The 21,763-nt window shown below is 33.5% G+C and overlaps 1 protein-coding gene across 1 annotated transcript in view; it reads left to right on the plus strand.

Moving 5' to 3' along the window:
- The window catches only part of LOC125861675 (receptor-like protein 9DC3), a 212,421-nt gene that overhangs the window by 133,769 nt on the left and 56,889 nt on the right, over window positions 1-21,763 (plus strand). The window contains exon 5 of the mRNA XM_049541527.1: window positions 18,849-19,176. Coding sequence (XP_049397484.1) covers window positions 18,849-19,176 — 328 coding nt within the window. The remainder of the gene's footprint in view (window positions 1-18,848; window positions 19,177-21,763) is intronic.

Raw genomic sequence — 21,763 nt, forward strand, 5'->3', positions numbered from 1 at the left:
CATACAATTATCCGAGGAACAATGTAGGGACGGATCTAGTGAAGCAGCTACGAGTTCATCCGAACCAAGTAGCTTTGCGTAAGACTCTTTATATATGTTAAAAAATGAATTACATATTTTTCAACCTTCCAAAATAAATGGTACTTGTATTGTTACCATGTTGTACCTAAGTGTAATGGTTACGCAAAATTTGTAAATTTTGTAATGGAGGGTCTATCGGAAACAACCTCTCTTCTCTACCTCCACAAGTTATGATAAGGTCTGCGTACACACTATCCTCCTCCTCAGACCGCATTTATGGGATTACATCGAGTATGTTGTTGTTTGTATCATTTAGTTGTTGTGAACAACTATAAGATAGTACCATTTTTTGTTGTGTGTTACACATGATTCAGTCCTTAAGACAGCAAAGCTGGTCTTCTGTAGGAGATATTTGTCTCAAGTTCACATTTGTTTTGTGTTACACATGGTTCTGTATATATAGGAGATATTTGTCTCAAATAACATCACTATCGATGCTGGAATACAAATCACTTTTCCTAGCCTAGAAGTTTTGCAGTTATCATCTTGTAATCTAAATGATTTTTCACACTTGTTGAGAAATGTAAAGACATTTGTGTACTTGGATATTTCTAACAATGTTTCTCCCAATTGCACACACAAGTGTATGTGGTCGCGCAAGTAATATAGTGACTCTTAACAGAATCAGATAATATATCGAACCCAAAAGACTTGTCAATTAACTATTTTACTAAATTATACTAGTCTAATTATTTATTTAAGAGTGCCAAAAGAATTGACTTTTATTTAAATAATAAGAATGCAAGAATTAAATAATAAAATTACTTATAATGGTTGGAAAATTTCAGGGCCACAACATGCATAGGGTTCATGTATCACATCTCATGTATGAATTAACTACAATTATCAAATTACTGATTTATAGAGTTGATTTTATGATCGATCATGGTCTCTTGACCTCTAATCGCCTACTCCAATTAACTGTCTAACTACATCGTTGAGCGTGGATAGACAATCCTAATTGGCGAGCATTTATATTTCATTATGTTTTGTAACCAAGCTAGGTGTTCGTCCGGACGTCATTCCTAAACACAAAGCAACTCAATTTAATATAAGATCAAGCTTTTTGTATCCATTGGTTTATCTACCTTAGCGTCTCTCAATTTTAAGAGTAGGCAAGAGATTTATCTCTATGATGGCCAGTCAAAAAATACTAAAACAAAAATACAAAAATAATTTAAGCAATAACCAATAATTAATTCAAAATAATCGATGTTCAACACTTGCACATAGCTACAACCCCAAAACAAGGACCTTTAACTACTAATGTCTAAGAAAAGAAAAAGAATAGAAGCCTAAAAAGTATTGACAACTTTATACTTATACCTATGATTCATCTCCCCGAATAATTATTTTTATGGATTATTTATAGAGGTAGAAAATCTTAAATAAAATAACTGAGTCCAAAACAAATCGGAAAACCAAAACCAATCGGAATTTGACTTCCACGTCAACAATGGTCGTCCAACTGCCTCAATTCTCTTTTCTGCCTTCAGAATCAGCCACGTGGCAAATAATGTAGGTAAACTTCATTAATTTCCTTTCTTTGTAAGTTTAAATCAATATATTATAAGTAATTTATTCTATCAAGCTGTCTACTTGATTTTCTTCTATAATTTTTCATCTGTAATTCATTTTAGATCCAAACTTCATCTTCACACCAATTTAATCCTATAAATAAAATATACTATTTAGCACAATTCATAAAATTCATGCTAAAAAGGGACAAATATATATAATAAATGTAAGGTAAATAATGATTAAAATATATTTTTTGGCCTCATATCAATAAGATTCGTGGTCAAATTCCTAACTGGTTTAATGGCATGAGGTGGGGTTCGTAAACCTTTCACATAATTCATTAACAGGCCACCTACCAAAATTTCATTACCATAATGTAGAGTATCTTGATCTTAAATTTAACTCCTTTCGGAATCCACTACCTTCATCCATATGTAACCTAATATCTATTCATACAACTTGGTTTCTCTTGATTAAAGGGACCAATTTCACATCATCTTGCGTAACACATTGTTTTATTAAAAAGTAAATTTTAGATTGATTTTAGAGTCGCCACTTAATTTTTGAAGAAGAATAAAAAAAACTATTTTTTCAACAGATTAAAACAGGGAATCAATTGAAAATATAAGAGGGTTCGGGGGTTCATATTAGTGTTCTAGGAAGGGTTTGAAAGCACCTAGAACACCCGCTAACACGCGGTTATCCGACAATTAATTATTTGGCTAAAAATAAGTCGACTTGATTCAAATTGAGAAAATGAACAATTTTAAAAGTTAAAACCATTTTAAAGGAAGAAAAGGGAATATTGGGATATTACCTAAGTGAAATGTTTTTTGTAAACTTATTTATTTATTTATTTATTTTAGTCAAGTAAAAGATGAATGATTTAGTTAAGTTAATTAATTCAAAATGGGTGTCTTCTGGGGATTTGAATTTTCGACCTTAAGGTTAGTGGAAAATATTAACGAGCACATAAACACAACAAAGAGGAGAGGGAAAGAGATTTGGGCCCAAATCTGGTTTTTATGTCCGTCTGGGCCAGTATTTGGGCCCACTTTCGTTTTAGGCTTTCGGCTCATTTGAGTCACCTGCACCTGTCCTATACTAACTTGAAATAAAATATTATTTGGGCCTTAGGCCCAATTTTCACCTGTCTTAAATTTCTAACAGAAATAATAATAAGACGACAAGGGCTTAGGCCCAAAATAACAAAATACAACTTCTTTGAGAAGAGTGGGCCTTTTTAAGCCCATTTCTCATTTTTCGTACACACTAGGTGTATGCTAGTGTGTACAATCTCGTATTAGCTTCAGACCCTGTGCGTCAAATTTTTGGCGGACCTTTTCTTCGATTGCAATGGCCGGACGACTTGGATAAAATAGAATTGGGCCTTCATGGCCCACACGAAAGTGCTAGGATAGAGTCCGTGAGGACCTGGGCAAAGTTTACATGCAACAAGAATAAGGGTAAAGGATTAGAGCCTCAAAATAACAAAAATAATAACATATCTAAGATAATTTATCACATCGACTCTTAGAGCAATATAGATAAATGAATTCAATCAAGCTAAATGCTGAAAATTTGAAATAAAAAAGAAGGGACAAATTCACGGAAAAAAAAACTAATGAACTCAAATCACGTTGACAAATAAAGTAATGAGCATTCACGCCATTATTCCATATAAATGCATTAAAATATAACTCCTAATAGTAAATAAATTGACTAATTAGCCTACTATGCCATGAGCTTTACAGATGATTAATATTGTAACCAAAAAGAGCATTCCAACGACTTTCAGGTTTCAAGAAAACCAATTAGTAATGGACTGTCACTAAAAAAAAAGAAAAAAAAAAACGAGACAGGAACAAAGGAAATGGAAGCATGTTAAAAAATTATAACATGTGATATGATGTAACGAAATAAGTGAGCTCCAAAATTACAAGAGGGGAACCAACAAAATGCAAACCCATCAGTAACATCCCCACCCATTATCCAAATTAGAATAAAAATTTCACAAGACTAAATATGAACTTGGAGCTAGAACTAGTTTATCACTACCAGTGGTGAAAAAACGAGTGATTTAGGGTCCCGACAACATAAATCCGGGAAGAACGCTTCAAATAATCTAAATGGAGAGGTGAAGGAACACTTGACTATACCTTGAGCTAAGACACACGTGGACAACACCATAAGACAACATGCTACTACTGTATCAACTAATTTCGGTCTTAAAAATATTAAACGTCGATAACAAGTAATGACCCAAGCTGAATGATAGAAGAAAACCTTAAAGGCAAAACAAAGCATGTCAACAAAACTTGATAACGGGTTCGAGTCGACAGATATAACCACGACAATGAGACAAACAACTTAAGCCTTGCAACATCAAGATTAATCACAAAGATGAATATTCAAACTTAGACCGCTTTAAATTATTGACCCATATTAAGCTCAAACTAATTGAGATCCTTAATAATTGATTTTGAGAGCATAAATGCTAATGAATCGATCCGAACATTTAAAAACTAGCATGATGAAAAGACAAGAAGAACACCCATCTAGTAGCCGCAATACAGGGAAAGCAAAAGCATGAACAATCAAGACTTCAAAAATATGAGAATCGGGATGCCTATAAAGTCTAACGAAACGGAATAGTGAAGAAATAATAAGGAACCGGGTTTACCTTTCTTGGAGCAACGAACTAGGACGACGAGTTGCCGGAGACTTCCACCACCAACAACGGATTCCAATGGACCAGGAGGGTAACAAACGAGATAAAAGAGTGAAAACCGGACTCGAAACCAGTTGTCTTCTCTGTATTTTGTAGATATTTTTATGGTTATTTCTTGCTATATTGCTCTTCTGTATATCAATTAGAACAATACCAACCTTTCCAACCTTTTTCCCCATTTTTACAGTAAACAAAGAGGGACTATATATAAAAGAGAAATTCGGGTCCCAGGTTAGGGGGGGAAAACGGATGAAAACGAATGGAGACAAGGCCCATTACAAATTCAAAATTGAAATCCGTTACCCTTTTCGGATAGACCCCTTTTGCAGAAATTTTCGCCCCATTCCGAAAAAAGAAAGGGGGAGCGAACGGTTGGATCGATTCCCATATCCTTGGCGGAGCTACGTGGCTCAATCTCGAGCCAGAAGGACGGAATCGCTTGGCTTGCTACTGCTGCAACTGTACTGGTCTGAGAGGGACGTGAGGAAGGAGACAAAATCACAGCGTACTCTCTCTGTTCCCCGCTGCTTTCCGTCTGTCTCCGTGTAAATTGACGCTGCTACTGCTGGCTTGTGAACGTTAGAGAGAATTGGAGTTGGACGCCGTGAGATATTGTTGTCAGTTGTTAGCTGCCGCTGAAGTAAAGGCTCTGGGTTTCTTCGCCATTGATGGTTGTTAACGTGAACATGGATGGGTCTGGGCCGGGTCGGAGTTAAAGGGATGGGCTGGGGCGGAAAAGAATTAGAGAAAAAGGTGGGCTGTGGGGTTAATGAATTGGTGGGCTTGGAAAATTATTTGGAATTGTTGGTATATAAATGCTGAAAAACGGAGGAGAAAATGGGCCCAAATTTAGTCTGAAAATTTGGGCTTAAGGTGAGATAAAATATAGAGTTTCAAATGGTTAGATTTGCAATAGAAAAGTGGCTAAATGGATTGTAATTATAGTCAATTAGAGTTAAGAAATTAGCCAAATTGAATTCGATTGGTGAATTCGGCTGAAACTAAATAAGATAAATTAGTATTAGTTAATTAATGGGCTTCTTAATCTTAACGAAATAACATAGTTAACTTAATTATAAACTAATTAATTTAGGAGTGTAAACTATTACTTAAACCAAAATAATTGACAAAATATTTATATAAAAGTAAAATCTTTTTGACGCGATTTCAATATTTATAAAATATACTAATTATATAAAAACGAATTTATTATTCAAAAATATAAAATGACTAAAATTACCTAAAAATCACTTGAAAGATATTTGCAATTTTCATCAAATTAATTATTCCAAATCGTTTGAAATTAAGAAGCTCAGAAATTAATTATTATTGGGGAGGATCAAAATTAGGTGTCAACACACATACTGCAGAGATAGTCGGTCTATGACCTCGAAATGAACAACAACATCTAGAGAAAATGAGGACATAGTGAGTATTATTTTGTTAAGTCTTCTTCGTGCTCTAAAAAATCTCGTGGAACACTACAAAATATGTGTAATTTTGTGGCTAATAATTTTGTGGTACTTCATCTTTCTAGTCATAAAACATCCTTAAAATTTGATCTTCAGGTGGAATGATCTTCACCTAGTTATTCAAAACATACTAATTAAGCTGGAAGACACATATCAAACAAAATTTTGTATAAAAACCAAATAAAAGCACAAAAATAAAATTCCACAAGGAGGAAATGAAGGACTTAAATCATATCTTTACTTATTCTTCATTTTTTTCCTAACTTGACTTAGTCAAGCAATAGTTTCTGTCATTGGAAATTTCTTAGAAGTTATGCAGAAAATTGACACGTCTTGACTTTTTATGATTATATAGATTCTGTAAAAAAATGCACTAAAATTTACTGCATTCATACAACTTGGTTTCGCTTGATTAAAGTGTCCCTTCTTGTCTTATGGAAGATGAAATGGAGTAACATCATGTCTTTATTGTTCATTTATTATTATTTTTTTCTCAATTGACTTGGTCATACAATAGTTTCNATTATTCTTCATTTTTTTCCTAACTTGACTTAGTCAAGCAATAGTTTCTATCATTGGAAATTTCTTAGAAGTTATGCAGAAAATTGACACGTCTTGACTTTTTATGATTATATAGATTCCGTAAAAAAAATGCACTAAAATTTACTGCATTCATACAACTTGGTTGAGCTTGATTAAAGTGTCCCTTCTTGTCTTATGGAAGATGAAATGGTGTAACATCATGTCTTTATTGTTCATTTATTATTATTATTTTCTCAATTGACTTGGTCATACAATAGTTTCTCTCTTTGAAATGTATTGTGGAAAACAGAAGAAGAGATGTTGATGGAAAGTTAGACAAGAATGACTTAAAATAGGAGTTCAAATTTCTATCTATCCATCTATACTAATGTTAAATTGCTATAATATTTTCAATTGAAAACACTCAATTTAGTATATTTTCTATATCGTTTGTGGAACTTTTTGAAGGCATTTTTCCCAAGAAAATGAGAAGACCAAAGAAGAGAGCTCAGAAACGACGAACTTAATGGAAGATTGCAGCAGTGAGCTTTTCTGTTTTTTCTCTTTTTAATTTTTTGTTTGTTGTTTGTATATACTTGATAGCAATATAATTGTATGTGTTATTTTCGAATCCGAAACCCTTGGTTCAATTTTACCTGGAACCATACATTTAGCATAACTATATGTCCTATTGCATTATAGTTATAATACAAAGTGGAAAAGTTCAAGGGATAATAACTGAAAATCTGACTCAACTTTAGGGGTATACTTAGGGCAGTTCAAAATGGAACCACAACCGATAAGCCAATAGCAAAATTTTATAGTTACGGTGAGGGGGCGGATTACTCAAGTCTTATATGCGACCTCTGCAGAAGTCAATAGGACAACGAAATACAAAGCTTTGCTTTCTACTATTGACATCGACATATTATGAGTTGCTTGAACCTTATATGGACACTCTATTTGAATTGACCACTGAGGGATCAGACGAAGATGCGAATGTTATCGCTCTTCAAGCAATTGAGCTTTGGAGTAAAGTCCCTAAACTTATAATACAGCTTTTTGGCCTATTTTTGATACAAGATTCTCCTAGATGGCTGACCAAGGCTACTCACTGGAAAGCATGCACAATTTCTCTTCCGCACTTTAAGAGGAACACTGTCTGTATATCATCAACAACTACTTCAGTAGAGGAATTCATTTCATTCCTTCAAATACTCTCCAAGGTTAAGATGCTTGATTTTCTCAAAAGGAAGGATGCTTGTTCTCTGGTTTGTGGAGTTGGATTAGTGGTATTGCATCAAATTGGATAAGTTAAAGCTGCTGCATATTGTGCAGTTATATTTGTACTTGCACCAAAAAAGTACATATCATTCTTGCCCATTATTGAAGGCTATGTGAACAACACTACACGCACTAGTGTAGTTAGCGCATACAGGACTACGTACTGATTTCTTCTTGGTATCATTTGGACCTGCCTTTGTACTTGTGGAAGTTTCAGTAGCTACATCTAGCTTATCACTGTCTTTTGTTGTGGGATTTCTTTACTCGAACCTTGCGGACAAGGTTCTTATTGAGGACGAGAGTGTAACATCTCCCACCTAGAAACGACTATAAAGAGTTTAAAATATGAAAACATTGATTTTTGGAAGGAATGAGGAAATCTGGGAATTTCGTCTAAGTTAAGAAAGTGAGTTTTGGTCATTTTCAAACGGTCATAACTCCTAGCTCAAGATGAGTTAGGAGTATCTCTGAATATGGTTGGAAAGCCCTTGGAGAGATCTTTCCAACTCCGCCAATTTTGTGCTATTTTGACATTATTTGAGTGAGATATGCCTTTCGGGAGTTGGGCTGTTGGATTGAGGAAAGTTCCAATCCGGATTTAAGAAAGGGCAAACTAGTCTTTTCTCTAATTAATTTCCTAATTTGTTTTTAGGGATTTATTTGGGGTAAAAACAGAACTTAATTCAATTTTGGAAAATTAGAATACGCTTAGGGCTTGGAGAAAAGAGAAAGGAAGAAAGAAAGGGAGAAAAACCAAGATTTCGCCAAGAACGTCAAGCGTTTGGAGTGGAATTCGTCGGGGGTGATCCCTATTAAGATATGTGAGATCTTTTAGTGATGGGTTAGTTCACCCACACACCAACTTGTTTCAATTCAGCGATTTTGGGTTGTTCACATGTTAAAAAGTGAAGTTATTGAAGGGCATCGTTAAGTTCTTGATTGATTGTGTTGTTGAAGTTTCTTGTTGATTTGATTCATGTTTCTGGTTGAATTTTCGAGTTTAATCTGTTGTATGTTGAGGGTGCTATTGATCCTAAGAGTTTGGGGAAGGAACCATTGAAGTTTAGAGGGTTTAGAGATGAAAAACGAAGGAGAGAAATTGGGGATTTTCTGGGCAAAGGCTTGGGCACCGCACCCGCCAGAGTGCCACAAAAGTTCCTCTGAACTTTGGCCTCTGGCGCTTCGTGCCAGTCAGAGCGCCACAAGCAGCCCTCTGAAGTTTGAGGGCTGGCACGTCGCGCCTCTCAGAGCGCCAGGGACTCCAATTCTCCCCATTCGTTCCCCACCTTCTCGTACTTGTTCCTAAGTGATGTACATATGTTTCCTAGTCGATTCCAACACTCTAAAGTACATCTAAACATCATGAAATCATCCATAAACATGATATTATGAAATCATCCATAAACATGATATCATGAACCTTGAATCCATAATTCAATTCAAGGAAAGTTAAGTTCAAAGTCAAAGAAGTTAAGAGTCAAGTCTAGAAGTTAAGAAGCAAGTCAAAGCAAAGTTTCTTATTTTCAAGGGTCTTTAACAATGTTTTAACGTCGTTTTAAGACTTAAGTTTTGAAGTTAAGCAAGAGTAAAGATATGGTTTAAAGTTCTTTTCTTCAAAGAGGTATATGGGGACTATGTATTCCCAAAGAAGTTTTAAAAAAATGTTTTCACATTTAAACAAGATTGGAAACTGAGATTTCCAAAGAGCCTTCAAACTAGTTTTCAGAAAAGAGTAATCGCTTTCAAAATGAAGCAAGAAAGAAAACTTTGATTTCCAAGATAGCCTTTGAGCTAAGTTTTTGAGCACTAATCTCAAATCACAGAGGAAATATGTTTTAAAAACATAAGAGCCAGTACATTTTTTGTAGTATTGAGCACCGAATTGGGAGAGCGTTCAAAGAACCCACAACCCCCATAAAACCATGTAGCCATCATGGGTAAAAGAGGTTCATACTTTTTAGATGAATCCTTTTCCAATTAGACTAGTGGATCCATTAGGCAGTTCAGGTTCTATACCTTTGGCCATGTATAGGATGCTCTTACATCGTGAGGTTGATCGTTGTATCATCACTATAGCTCCTATGTGATGATTGTCGGTCAGAGAAACTTCCACAACAATTATTGTATTTTTATATACATCAGTTCATTTGTATTTCTACATACATCCCAGATTTATTGTATCTTTGCATACACACAAAGTTTATAGCATGCTTTTAAACAACTTTTCTTTATATTGCACTTGTTTTAAATTGTTTTATATTGAAATGAGTCAGTCAGGTTGAGTTGAGTTGAGCCAGGTAAGTTATTCAGTTTCTTTTAGATTTCCTTCTAGCATATGTTGCTTAGCATTCCAACTCGCATACTCGTACATTCAATGTACTGATGCCAGTTGGCCTGCATCGTCTTATGATGCAGATTCAGGTAACCAGGATCAGCATCCAGCACCTCGTTGATCCAGTTGAGCAGCTCAGAGTCAGTGGTGAGCCTCCTTACATTCAGGAGGACTCTTTTATTCGCTTTCAGTCTTTTATTTATTAGGATGTTGTGGGGTTTGTCCCAACATCCATCTCAGTATTTTAGAGGCTTCATAGATAGTCAGATAGTTATTAGTGCAGATGTTTTTCTTTATCTTTCAAATGTTGTTTAATGACTTAAGTGCCATTTTGGCCAGTTTATTATTATTTAAGTTGTTTTATGATCTTATACTGTGTTGAGTTAAGTCTTCTGTTGAGTTAAGTAGCCAGGCCAAGGGTTCGCTTGGGGCCAGCAATGGTCTCCGAGTGCCGGCCATGTCTAGGGTGTAGACTCGGGGCGTGATAGAGAATATTGTTATGAACGAAGTTCAGCCCAATATGGATACCAACGTCATACAAGTAGTTATTGGTCTGACAAGAGCTATTGGACCGAGAACAAGCAATAGGGCTAGGTTAATTTGGGATTCGGATTGAGTAGTGAGCATGGAAACGACTCCATCAAAACGGGTAGTGCAATGAGATTCAGGAATTATGCATATTGGAGAAAATGTTTGTCCTCTCCTTTTCTTCTAGAGTCTAAGCTTCTCATCTCCATTTTTCTCTCAATCTTTAATTCTCGTTATTTCAATATTTCCATTGTAATTCGGTAGTTTGATTATTGCAATTAGAATCTTAAGGTTGAAATAGTGTTCCAGTGCTCTTATTAATATAGTGAGGATTTGGGTTCGTTACACATGTTCCTCAACCATTAGAGTACAAAGAAGATGAAGATGAGTCATATTCCTTAAATGGATTTACGTGGGAATCTGTAGTCTTAGGCTACAGTTTTGGACTAGTTGTTGGAACTGTCATTTGGAGTCTCATGTTTAAATACTGTAAACCAAAATGGGTTGTGGAACTTTTTGATGCCAACGTGCCTCGCGAAAATAGAAGGCAAAAGAAGAGAGCTCAGAGACAAAAAAAAGACTTCATGGAAGATTGATGGGGCCAACTTGTCAAGTAATATACCTTATAACTAATTACTCTAATAAGCAATGTTGGAATAATCCCATGAATATTGTTCTTTTACTTTGTCTGAAGTTTCTCTTTGTTATTTGCATCTGTTAGATACCTCTGAATTATTTTTAGCATTTTCTTCGACTTCTGAATTGACATTAGCTTACGTACAAATAAGGATCAAAGGGATAAAAGGCCTTTTCATTCTTGTAATGAAAATTGAACATTGAATGCTCAAGTGCCTAGACCTCAAGGAGGTTGAGGCGATTCTAAAATGTTTAGAAGAAAATATGGGGAAAAACATATTCTTCTGAATTTGCCTACATAGAGACAAAACAGATGATATTTTCTCAAGGTACACACCACCTCCTCAGACCCCACTTATGGCATTACACCGACTATGTTGTTGTTATTACACTGTTTCACTTGCAAAACACTTTTGTTAAGATGTATATTGAACACCTAAAGACATCACATCATTCAGCGACAAATTAGACCTAAAGAATAAGGCACAAACTAGTCGTTACAAACAACTAGTCTAGGAGGTCTTACTGTTGTAAAATTTGTGGTGTGTTTGGTAAGTAAAATTACACCTACTGTCGCGTTTATTAGGACCCGAGTAAATTTTTTTTTGAGGAAAACAGCACAAGAGACAACGCAACTAATTATTGTTTTGTTGTTACATACTATAAGTAGATGGAGGACTTAAATCATGTCTTCAATTATTGTTCATTTTTTTCCTCACTTGACTTAGTCAAGCAATAGTTTCTGTCATTGGAAATTTCTTACAAGTTTTGCAGAATTTCTTTCCACATATATAATGGGACCAATTTTCACATGCATCATCTTGCGTAACACACACTGTAGTGACAGTTAATGACCTTGAAATGAATACAACATCTAGAGAAAATTATGACATAGGGAGTATTATTTTGTTAAGTCTTCTCCGTCCTTGAACAAGTTGTTAGAAGTGACTAGTCAAGTGATGCCAAAATTGGACAAAAACAAATATTGGTACTATCAAACAAGATTTAAAGACTTGAGTCTTTCTGGAAATAGACTTAACACTTGGGACAATTTTTTTGCAACCACAAATTAGTTAGTGGTAGATGGGGGGAAAGCACCCTATTTTATTTGTCTGGATGCATGTGTTTCTTTTCTTTCGTTAATTTATACCTCATACACTACACCAAAAGAGACGTTTAGCGGCAATTGATTTTTCTTTTAACAGCAATATTTATTGCCACAAATACATTTACCGGCATTTGATTAAATGTCATTGGATCCAATGTCTCTAAAGCCTTTAGTGACATTTATTATTGCCACTAAAAGCAATTACTTTTAGCGGCCTTTACTATTGCCATTAAAGCCACCTTAGAAACAACAGTTAATATCTCATATGGTCACTCAACTAATACTTCTTTTCACAAAAAGTCACTCAACTTTCATTTAAAACCTCAAAGTCATTCAATTATGGATTTTCTCACCGAAAATCACTCAACTAGTAGTTCTTTTCACAGAAAGTCACTCAACTTTCTTTTATAACCCCAAAGTCACTCAATTATGAATATTTTACTTACAAAGTCACTCAACTATTGATAATTCATTTAGAAAGTCACCCAACCAATTTAAATATGTTTTCATTAAATTTTGTTGAAATTTTTTTTTTTTTAAATAATAATAAGATGCTCATTTTAATTGTTTTATTAAATTTATTAAAACATAATTTTTGTTTTAAACTAATTTCTTAAAAAATAATAAGATTCTCATTTTAATTATTTTATTAAATTTATTGAAACACAATTTTTATTTTAAACTGATTTCTTAACAAAAACAAATAGTAAGATACTCATTTTAATTATTTTATTTAATTTTGTTTAAATACCAATTTATTAAAACGATTTTTTAAATAAAAATGTTACACTGCCAGGCACCAGCACTAGTAACGGTGGATGCAGTGCAATACATCATTTTCGATTAAAAAAATGCTATCGTGTTAATCTTATTATTTTTGTATTAGGTTCACAATAGTTATTATTTCTCTAAAAATTAGTTTAAAACAAAAATTGTATTTCAACAAAATTTAATGAAAATATATTTAAATTGGTTGGGTGACTTTCTAAAAGAAATATAAATAGTTGAGTGATTTTGTAGGTAAACTATTCATAGTTGAGTGACTTTAAAGTTATAAAAGAAACTAGAGTGACTTTCTATGAAAAGAACTTTTAGTTGAGTGACTTTCTGTGAGAAAAATTAATAGTTGAGTGACTTTAAGGTTATAAATGAAAGTTGAGTGACTTTCTGTGAAAAGAAGTATAAGTTGAGTGACCATATGAGATATTAACTCTTAGAAACAAACATATTTGTCGCTTTTGCTATTGCCGGCAAAGATAATAATTGTAACTCAATTATTGTACTGACTTAAAACTAATCATAAATTCACCTTAATTCACATATTTAACCCTCTTTTGCAATTTCTAAAAGTCCATTAAGTTTTGGCATCTATATTTGGGTCATTCACCATGACGTTAAGGATTCAAAAAATTTCTTTCCATATGACATTCATATTTAAACAAATTTAAATTATATATACCAACAATATAAAGTCTACAATCAGTATAATTTAACGTGTTGTAGTTAGCATGTTGTTTACCTTGATTTGCAGGTTATTAATTTCACTTATAATGAAGAGTCATCTATAGTTACTTTTAGACAAGTTGATAGTAAGAAAATTTCTTTAAAGCTCTAGAATAAAATTTTTCGAGAAACAAAAAATATAACAAACGGAGAAAAGCCTAAAATACCTTCGAACTACTGGAAACGAAGATAGACATCACTCTCTTCAGACCCCACTTGTGGGATTACACTAGGTATGTTACTATGTTACTCTGTTTCACTTACAAAACACTTTTGTTAAGACGTATATTGAATACCTAAAGAATAAGGCACAAACAAGTCGTTACAAACTACTAGTCTAGCAGGTCTTACTGTTGCAAAATATCATATTTTTCTTTTTTCCCATCAGTAGTCTTTGTGGAAATTTATAGACAAGTTTGTAAAACAGACTAATCAATTACTTGGAATGATCTTCAACAAATTATTCAAATCATACTAATTAACCAGGAAAACATATATCAAACAAAATTTTAAATAAAATTCCACACGGTATTATTGTCTTCAATTTCTTCCTCACTTGACTTAGTCAAGCAATAGTTTCTATCATTGGAAATTTGTCCCAAAATTCTGCAGAAATATTTTCTATAGTGAGTGTTACGTAACGGGACCTATTCACATCATCTCGCATGCGTAACACACACTGCAGAGATATATGATCGATGACCCCGATGTGAATAATAACATCTAGAGAAAATGAGGACATAGGAAGTATTAGGCCAATCAGACCCTTGCATTTGTCCTTAAATTTCATTTTGGCACTCCAACTTAACCTTGATCCATTTTAACCCTTTAACTCCAATTTTTATATTTCATTTAGGCTCTTCTAAGTGATGTGGCAGAGTGTGTGCATCACGCTTTCTCTAAGAGAGTGAAAGACAAAAAAAAAGTATTTTTTTCTTTTAAAAAATAATAAAAGATTAACCTTTCAACTCTATTTTTTTAATGTACCATTTAAACACAAATACTAATTTTATGATTTCTTTATTTCTATATATGCTCTTCAACTGCAATTTTTAATTTAAATAATCGGCGTTCATCCGTTAGTTATTGTAAAAATTAAAATTGACGGATGATCATTGATTTTTTATATTAAAAAAAAAGTAACAATTTTTTTTAGAGTTTCTGTGTATTTTTGCATTAAAAATAACCGACGAAAGTACATTGATTTTTCTTTCATAAGAAAATCAATGACAATCCAACGAAGTCTGTTGAGTTTTAATATTTTTTTGTAGTGTTATTAGTTAGCAATGGACATGAATTTTTTTTACTCGTATTTATTTGAATGAAAAATTAGAAAGCTGGTATTTGAGTTAGATCCAAATAGACTAGATATGAAAAAAATATGTGGTGTTATTTAATTTAATTAATTGTTCAAAAAAGAAAACCAACACACTTACGTTAGTTTTTTTTTTTCACACAATAATGTACAAAAACTCTAAAATAAATATTTTTTTTAAAAATTGATGTTCATCCATTAATTATTATTTTTTTAAAGAAAAAAGCTATGACGTTAATTTTTAAAATGAAAAAGTGAAAATGAAGAACATAAATAAAAATGAAGAAATAATAAATTTAGTATTTTGTGTTTAAATTGTATATAAAATAGAGTTGAAGGATTAAAATGGAACAAGACTAAGTTAGNCACAATAATGTACAAAAACTCTAAAATAAATATTTTTAAAAAATTGATGTTCATCCATTAATTATTATTTTTTTTAAGAAAAAAGATATGACGTTAATTTTTAAAATGAAAAAGTGAAAATGAAGAACATAAATAAAAATGAAGAAATCATAAATTTAGTATTTTGTGTTTAAATTGTATATAAAATAGAGTTGAAGGATTAAAATGGAACAACACTAAGTTAGAGTGTCAAAATGAAAAATGGGGGCAAGTTAGATGAGTTGTGTATGTTTTTAATTGAATTTTATGCCATGTCATGGTGTGTGAAATAAGTACCTAAATGGAACATAAAAATTGGAGTTGAAGGGTTAAAATGGAACAAGGTTGAGTTGGAGTGCCAAAATGAAATTTAAGAACAAGTTTAAATGTCTACATATGTGTTTGGCCGAAGTATTATTTTGTTAAGTCTTCTTCGTGCTCTAAAAAGTCTTATGGAAAACTACAAAATATGTGTAACAAGTTGTTAGAAGTGACTTTGAGTCTTCCTGGAAATTGACTTAACACTTGGGACAACTTTTTTTGTAACCACAAATTATTACCTCATTTTATTTGTCTGGATGCGTTTCTTTTCTTTCGTTAGTTTATACCTCATAGTCTCGTGCATAGACAAGTCAACAACGTTACTTTATCAAATAATGTTTAGTTAACTGTTTACTTTATTTAATATGGAGGTCCTTGTAATAATTAACAAATAAAATAGTGTTTAGATAATTATAACATTCTTTCTTATATGACTTCTTATTTTATTGACTTATTTATATATTGACGATCTTCATGAACCCATATTATTATTTTTACCTTTTTTATTCCTATTACTATTTTTATTTATTCATTATTGAATATTCTAATGCCTACCAAATGGTAAAACCTTTTGCATTATATAAAATAAATTGTTGGGTGTCAAAAAAAAGATCAAATTTGTTTTTTGGTGTATTCTTTGAATTACAAGCACTACAACAAACACTACAACAAAAATAACTTTTAGCGGCAATAAATATACACATTAATAAAGTGTGTTAAAGATTTTACCGGTATTAGTTAAGTTTCATTAGATCCAATGTCGCAAAAAGCTTTAGGGACATATGCAAAAAGAGTTAATTGCCGATAAAACTTCATATTTAGCGGCCATTAAACTTAATTAATTGCCGTTATAAATCATTTTTGATGTAGCGAAATCAACACCATTTTAATAATATTATATCAACTTATCAAATTCAGCGCAATTATTTCAATACCATTGTATAATCTTTTTAATGTTTTGAGTAAGATTTGATTATTTTAACTTAATATTATATTTTTTCATTGAAAATTCTTGTTGTTTGTATTCTTACTTCATAAAGGTCTGCGTATATCCTACATTGTTGAAACTTTACTTGTAGGATTATATTAATCAGTATGTTATAGGTATTCAATTTATGTATGACAACTGAAACTAGTATATATATGTGGATAATGCTGATTGATTTGTAAAAAGAGAACAACCATCCTGTTATTTGCTGAAAACAAACAAACAAAAAATGGGACGTTTCTTTTTCTTTTATTCATTTCTGTGTTTTGTGTTGCTAATAAGTGAATGCTTTTCTTCATCCTCTGTTCATCATCTTTGCTCTCCCACTGAAGCTTCTGCTTTGCTTCAGTTCAAACAATCCTTTCAAAATATGTCCGAAGAGTACTGTCGTTATGAGTGTTATGAGAGTAGAGATTGCTGCAGTTGGGATGGAGTCACTTGTGACTTATTAAACGGTCATGTTATCGGGTTAGACCTTAGTTGTAGTCTGCTTTTTGGCACTTTTCATCCCAATAGCAGCCTCTTCCAGCTTCATCATCTCCAAACACTAAACCTTGCTTACAATGACTTCTCAACTTCTTCAATCCCACATAACATTGGCCGATTGACAAATTTGAGGCATCTCAACCTTTCTGATGCTTGGTTTCAAGGGAAAATCCCAACAGAAATCTCATACCTTTCCAATTTGGTTTCACTTGATATTTCTGATAGTTATGGATTACAAATTGATGAGAGAACATTTGAAACAATGCTTCACAACTTTACAAATCTGGAGATACTTTCTCTGTTTGAAGTCAACATCTCATCTCCGAATATTTCTTCTTCCTTAACGGAGTTGGATATATCATACACAGGCATCTCTGGTTCCATTCCTGATTCAATTGGCACCTTGAAATCCTTGAATATCTTGATCCTCCATAGATGTCAATTGTCTGGTTCCATCCCCGAATCCATTGACAACCTAACACAAATTACGAGGTTGGATTTATCTTTTAATCATTTCACTGGCCATATTCCTTCCACAATCTCTAAATGGAAGCACCTCACATGTTTGGATCTTTCAGTTAACTCCTTTTCAGGTGAAATTCCTGATGTTTTCTCTAACCTCCAAGAGCTACGTACCTTATATCTTGACCATAACAACTTCATCGGTCCATTTTCCGCTTCAATTTTAAACTTGACACATCTTGAATACTTAGACATGTCGAGTAATTCCCTATCTGGCCCACTGCCTAGCAACCCAAGCATGCTTCAAAAGCTATTCCAACTGGATTTGTCTTACAACTCACTGAATGGTACCATACCATCTTGGGTGTTTAGCCTACCTTTGCTACCTTCACTGTCGCTGCAACATAACCGCTTCAGAGGACTAGCCGATAAAGTGATCAAAACAAACCCAGCATTAAAAGAACTGCATTTAGGCAATAATCAACTCAGTGGTTCTTTTCCTCAATCACTTGTGAATCTCACAAACCTTGAAACCCTTGGAATTTCATCAAATAACATCACCATTGATGAGGGTATGAATATCACCTTTCTTAGCCTATCATCCTTATTCTTATCATCTTGTGAACTGAAGGATTTTCCACACTTCTTGAGAAATGTAAAGACACTTGTGTACTTGGATATTTCTAACAATAAGATTCGTGGTCAAATTCCTGACTGGTTTAGCGGCATGAGGTGGGACTCGTTGCAGTTCCTAAACCTTTCTCATAATTCATTAACAGGCCACCTACCACAATTTCGTTACCATAACCTACAGTATCTTGATCTGAAATTTAACTCCCTTCAGGGTCCACTACCTTTATCCATTTGTAACATGAGTTCACTTATCTTATTAGATTTATCACACAACTACTTCAGTGACTCAGTTCCACATTGCTTGGGAAGCATGGCTAGTCTAACGGTGCTGGACTTAAGAAGGAACAATTTCACAGGGAGTCTTCCCCCATTATGTGCACACAGCACTTCATTGAGTACCATTGTCGTAAATGGTAATCGATTTGAAGGACCTGTCCCTGTGTCGTTGCTCAAATGTCATAATTTAGAAGTCCTTGATTTGGGGAACAATGCTATAAATGACACGTTTCCAGCTTGGCTCGGAACTCTTCAAGAACTACAGGTCCTTCTATTAAAGTCGAACAAGTTCCATGGACCTATAAGTACGTGTCAGACTAAGTTTTGCTTTCCCAAGTTGCGAATTTTTGATCTTTCTCGTAATGATTTCAGTGGCTCACTTTCTGCAAAAGTTTTTGGAAACTTCAAGGCAATGATCAAATTAGATGGTGAAGACACAGGAAATATCAAGTACATGGAATCTGTGTTGAATTCGTCATTTGACACATCGTATGAGGATTCAGTGAGCTTGGTAATCAAAGGGCAGGATATTGAGCTACAAAGAATCAGCACAATTATGACAACCATAGATCTCTCAAGCAACCATTTTGAAGGTGTGATTCCGGAAACACTAAAGGACCTCAGCTCACTTAGGCTACTCAATTTATCCCATAACAATCTCATAGGTGCTATTCCAGTGGAATTGGGGCAATTGAATAAGCTTGAAGCTTTAGATCTCTCTTGGAATCGGCTCACTGGAAAGATTCCGCAGGAATTGACAAGAATGAACTTTCTGGCAATCTTAAACATCTCTCAAAATCATCTCGTCGGACCAATTCCTCACGGTCTACAGTTCAACACATTTGAAAATGACTCGTACGGTGGCAACCTTGATTTATGTGGTCTTCCATTAACAAAGAAATGTGGAACGAGTGATTCATCGCATATTCCTCAACCATTGGAGTCCAAAGAAGAAGAAGGCGAATCATATTTTTTTAGTGGATTTACTTGGGAATCAGTAGTCATAGGCTACAGTTTTGGACTAGTTGTTGGAACTGTCATGTGGAGTCTCATGTTTAACTATCGTAAGCCAAAATGGTTTGTGGAATTTTTTGATGGACTCATGCCTCACAAAAGAAGAAGGCCAAAGAAGAGAGCTCAGAGACGAAGGACTTAATGGAAGATTGAGAGGGCTAACTTGTCTTTGTTTGATTTTGTGGAATAATTAGTGAACTTTTCTGGTTCTGTTTTTGTATTTTTAATTTTCTGTTTGTTGTTTGTATATGTTAGAAACATAATTATATGTGTGTTATTTTAGTATCAATGGTTATTCATCTTTCTAGTCATAAAACATTCTTAAATTTTGATCTTCAGGCGGAATGATCTTCACCAAGTTATTCAAAACATTCTAATTAAGCTGGAAGACACATATCAAACAAACTTTTGTATAAAAACCAAATAAAAGCACAAAAATAAAATTCCACTAGGAGGAAATGAAGGACTTAAATCATATCTTTAATTATTCTTCATTTTTTTCCCAACTTGACTTATTCAAGAAATAGTTTCCGTCATTGGAAATTTCTTAGAAGTTCTGCAGAAAATTGACATGTCTTGACTTTTTATGATTATATAGATTTCGTAGAAAAAATGCACTAAAATTTATTGCATTCATACAACTTGGTTTCGCTTGATTAAAGTGTCCCTTCTTGTCTTATGGAAGATGAAATGGAGTAACATCATGTCTTTATTGTTCATTTATTATTATTTTTTCTCAATTGACTTGGTCATACAATAGTTTCTCTCTTTGAAAAGTATTGTCGAAAACAAAAGAAGAGATGTTGATGGAAAGTTAAACAAGAGCGACTTAAAATAAGAGTTCAAATTTCTATCTATCCATCTATACTAATGTTAAATTGCTATAATATTTTCAACTTAAAACATGCAATTTAGTATATTTTCTATATGGTTTGTGGAACTTTTTGAAGGCATTTTTCCCAAGAAAATGAGAAGGCCAAAGAAGAGAGCTCAGAGACGACGGGCTTAATGGAAGATTGCAACAGCGAGCTTTTCTGTGTTTTTCTCTTTTTAATTTTCTGTTTGTTGTTTGCATATACTTGATAGCAATATAATTGTATGTGTTGTTTTCAAATCCGAAACCCTTGGTTCAATTTTACCTGGAACCATACATTTAGCATAACTATAAGTCCTATCGCATTATAGTTATTTTACAAAGTGGAAATGTTCAAGGGATAATAACTGAAAATCTGACTCAACTTTAGGGGTATACTTAGGGCGGTTCAAAATGGAACCACAACTGATAAGCCAATCGCAAAATTGACTTATTGATATTGGATTATCGGATCAACGGTTGGTCAAGAGATTCAAGTTTTATAGTTACGATGCGGGGGAGGATTACTCAAGCTCTTTCCTTAGGAAAAATTACGCGGAAAAGCAAACATATACTAGTTAATTAGCTAATATAACTATAGTTTGAATTAATTACGGCTCACAACTTAATTTTAGCTTTAATTACGTTACTTGTCCTCTTTTATACATATACAAATACAAATTATACATATATATACTCTTATAGTATCATACCATCTTGGGTGTTTACCCTACCTTCGCTACCTTCACCGTCGCTCCAACATAACCGATTCAGAGGACTAGCCGATGAAGTGATCAAAACAAACCCAACATTAAAAGAACTGCATTTAAGCAATAATCAACTCAGTGGTTCTTTTCCTCAATCACTTGTGAATCTCACAAACCTTGAAACCCTTGGAATTTCATCAAATAACATCACCATTGATGAGGGAATGAATATCACCTTTCTTAGCCTATCATCTTTATTCTTATCATCTTGTCAACTGAAGGATTTTCCACACTTCTTGAGAAATGTAAAGACACTTGTGTACTTGGATATTTCTAACAATAAGATTTGTGGTCAAATCCCTAACTGGTTTAGTGGCATGAGGTGGGACTCGTTGCAGTTCCTAAACCTTTCTCATAATTCATTAACAGGCCACCTACCACAATTGCATTTCCATAATCTAGGGTATCTTGATCTGAAATTTAACTCCCTTCAGGGTCCACTACCTTCATCCATTTGTAACATGAGTTCGCTTATCTTATTAGATTTATCACGCAACAACTTCAGTGACTCAGTTCCACATTGCTTGGGAAGCATGGCTAGTCTAA

The sequence above is a fragment of the Solanum stenotomum genome, chromosome 4 (assembly GCF_019186545.1).
Source record: "Solanum stenotomum isolate F172 chromosome 4, ASM1918654v1, whole genome shotgun sequence".
Lineage (NCBI taxonomy): Eukaryota > Viridiplantae > Streptophyta > Magnoliopsida > Solanales > Solanaceae > Solanum > Solanum stenotomum.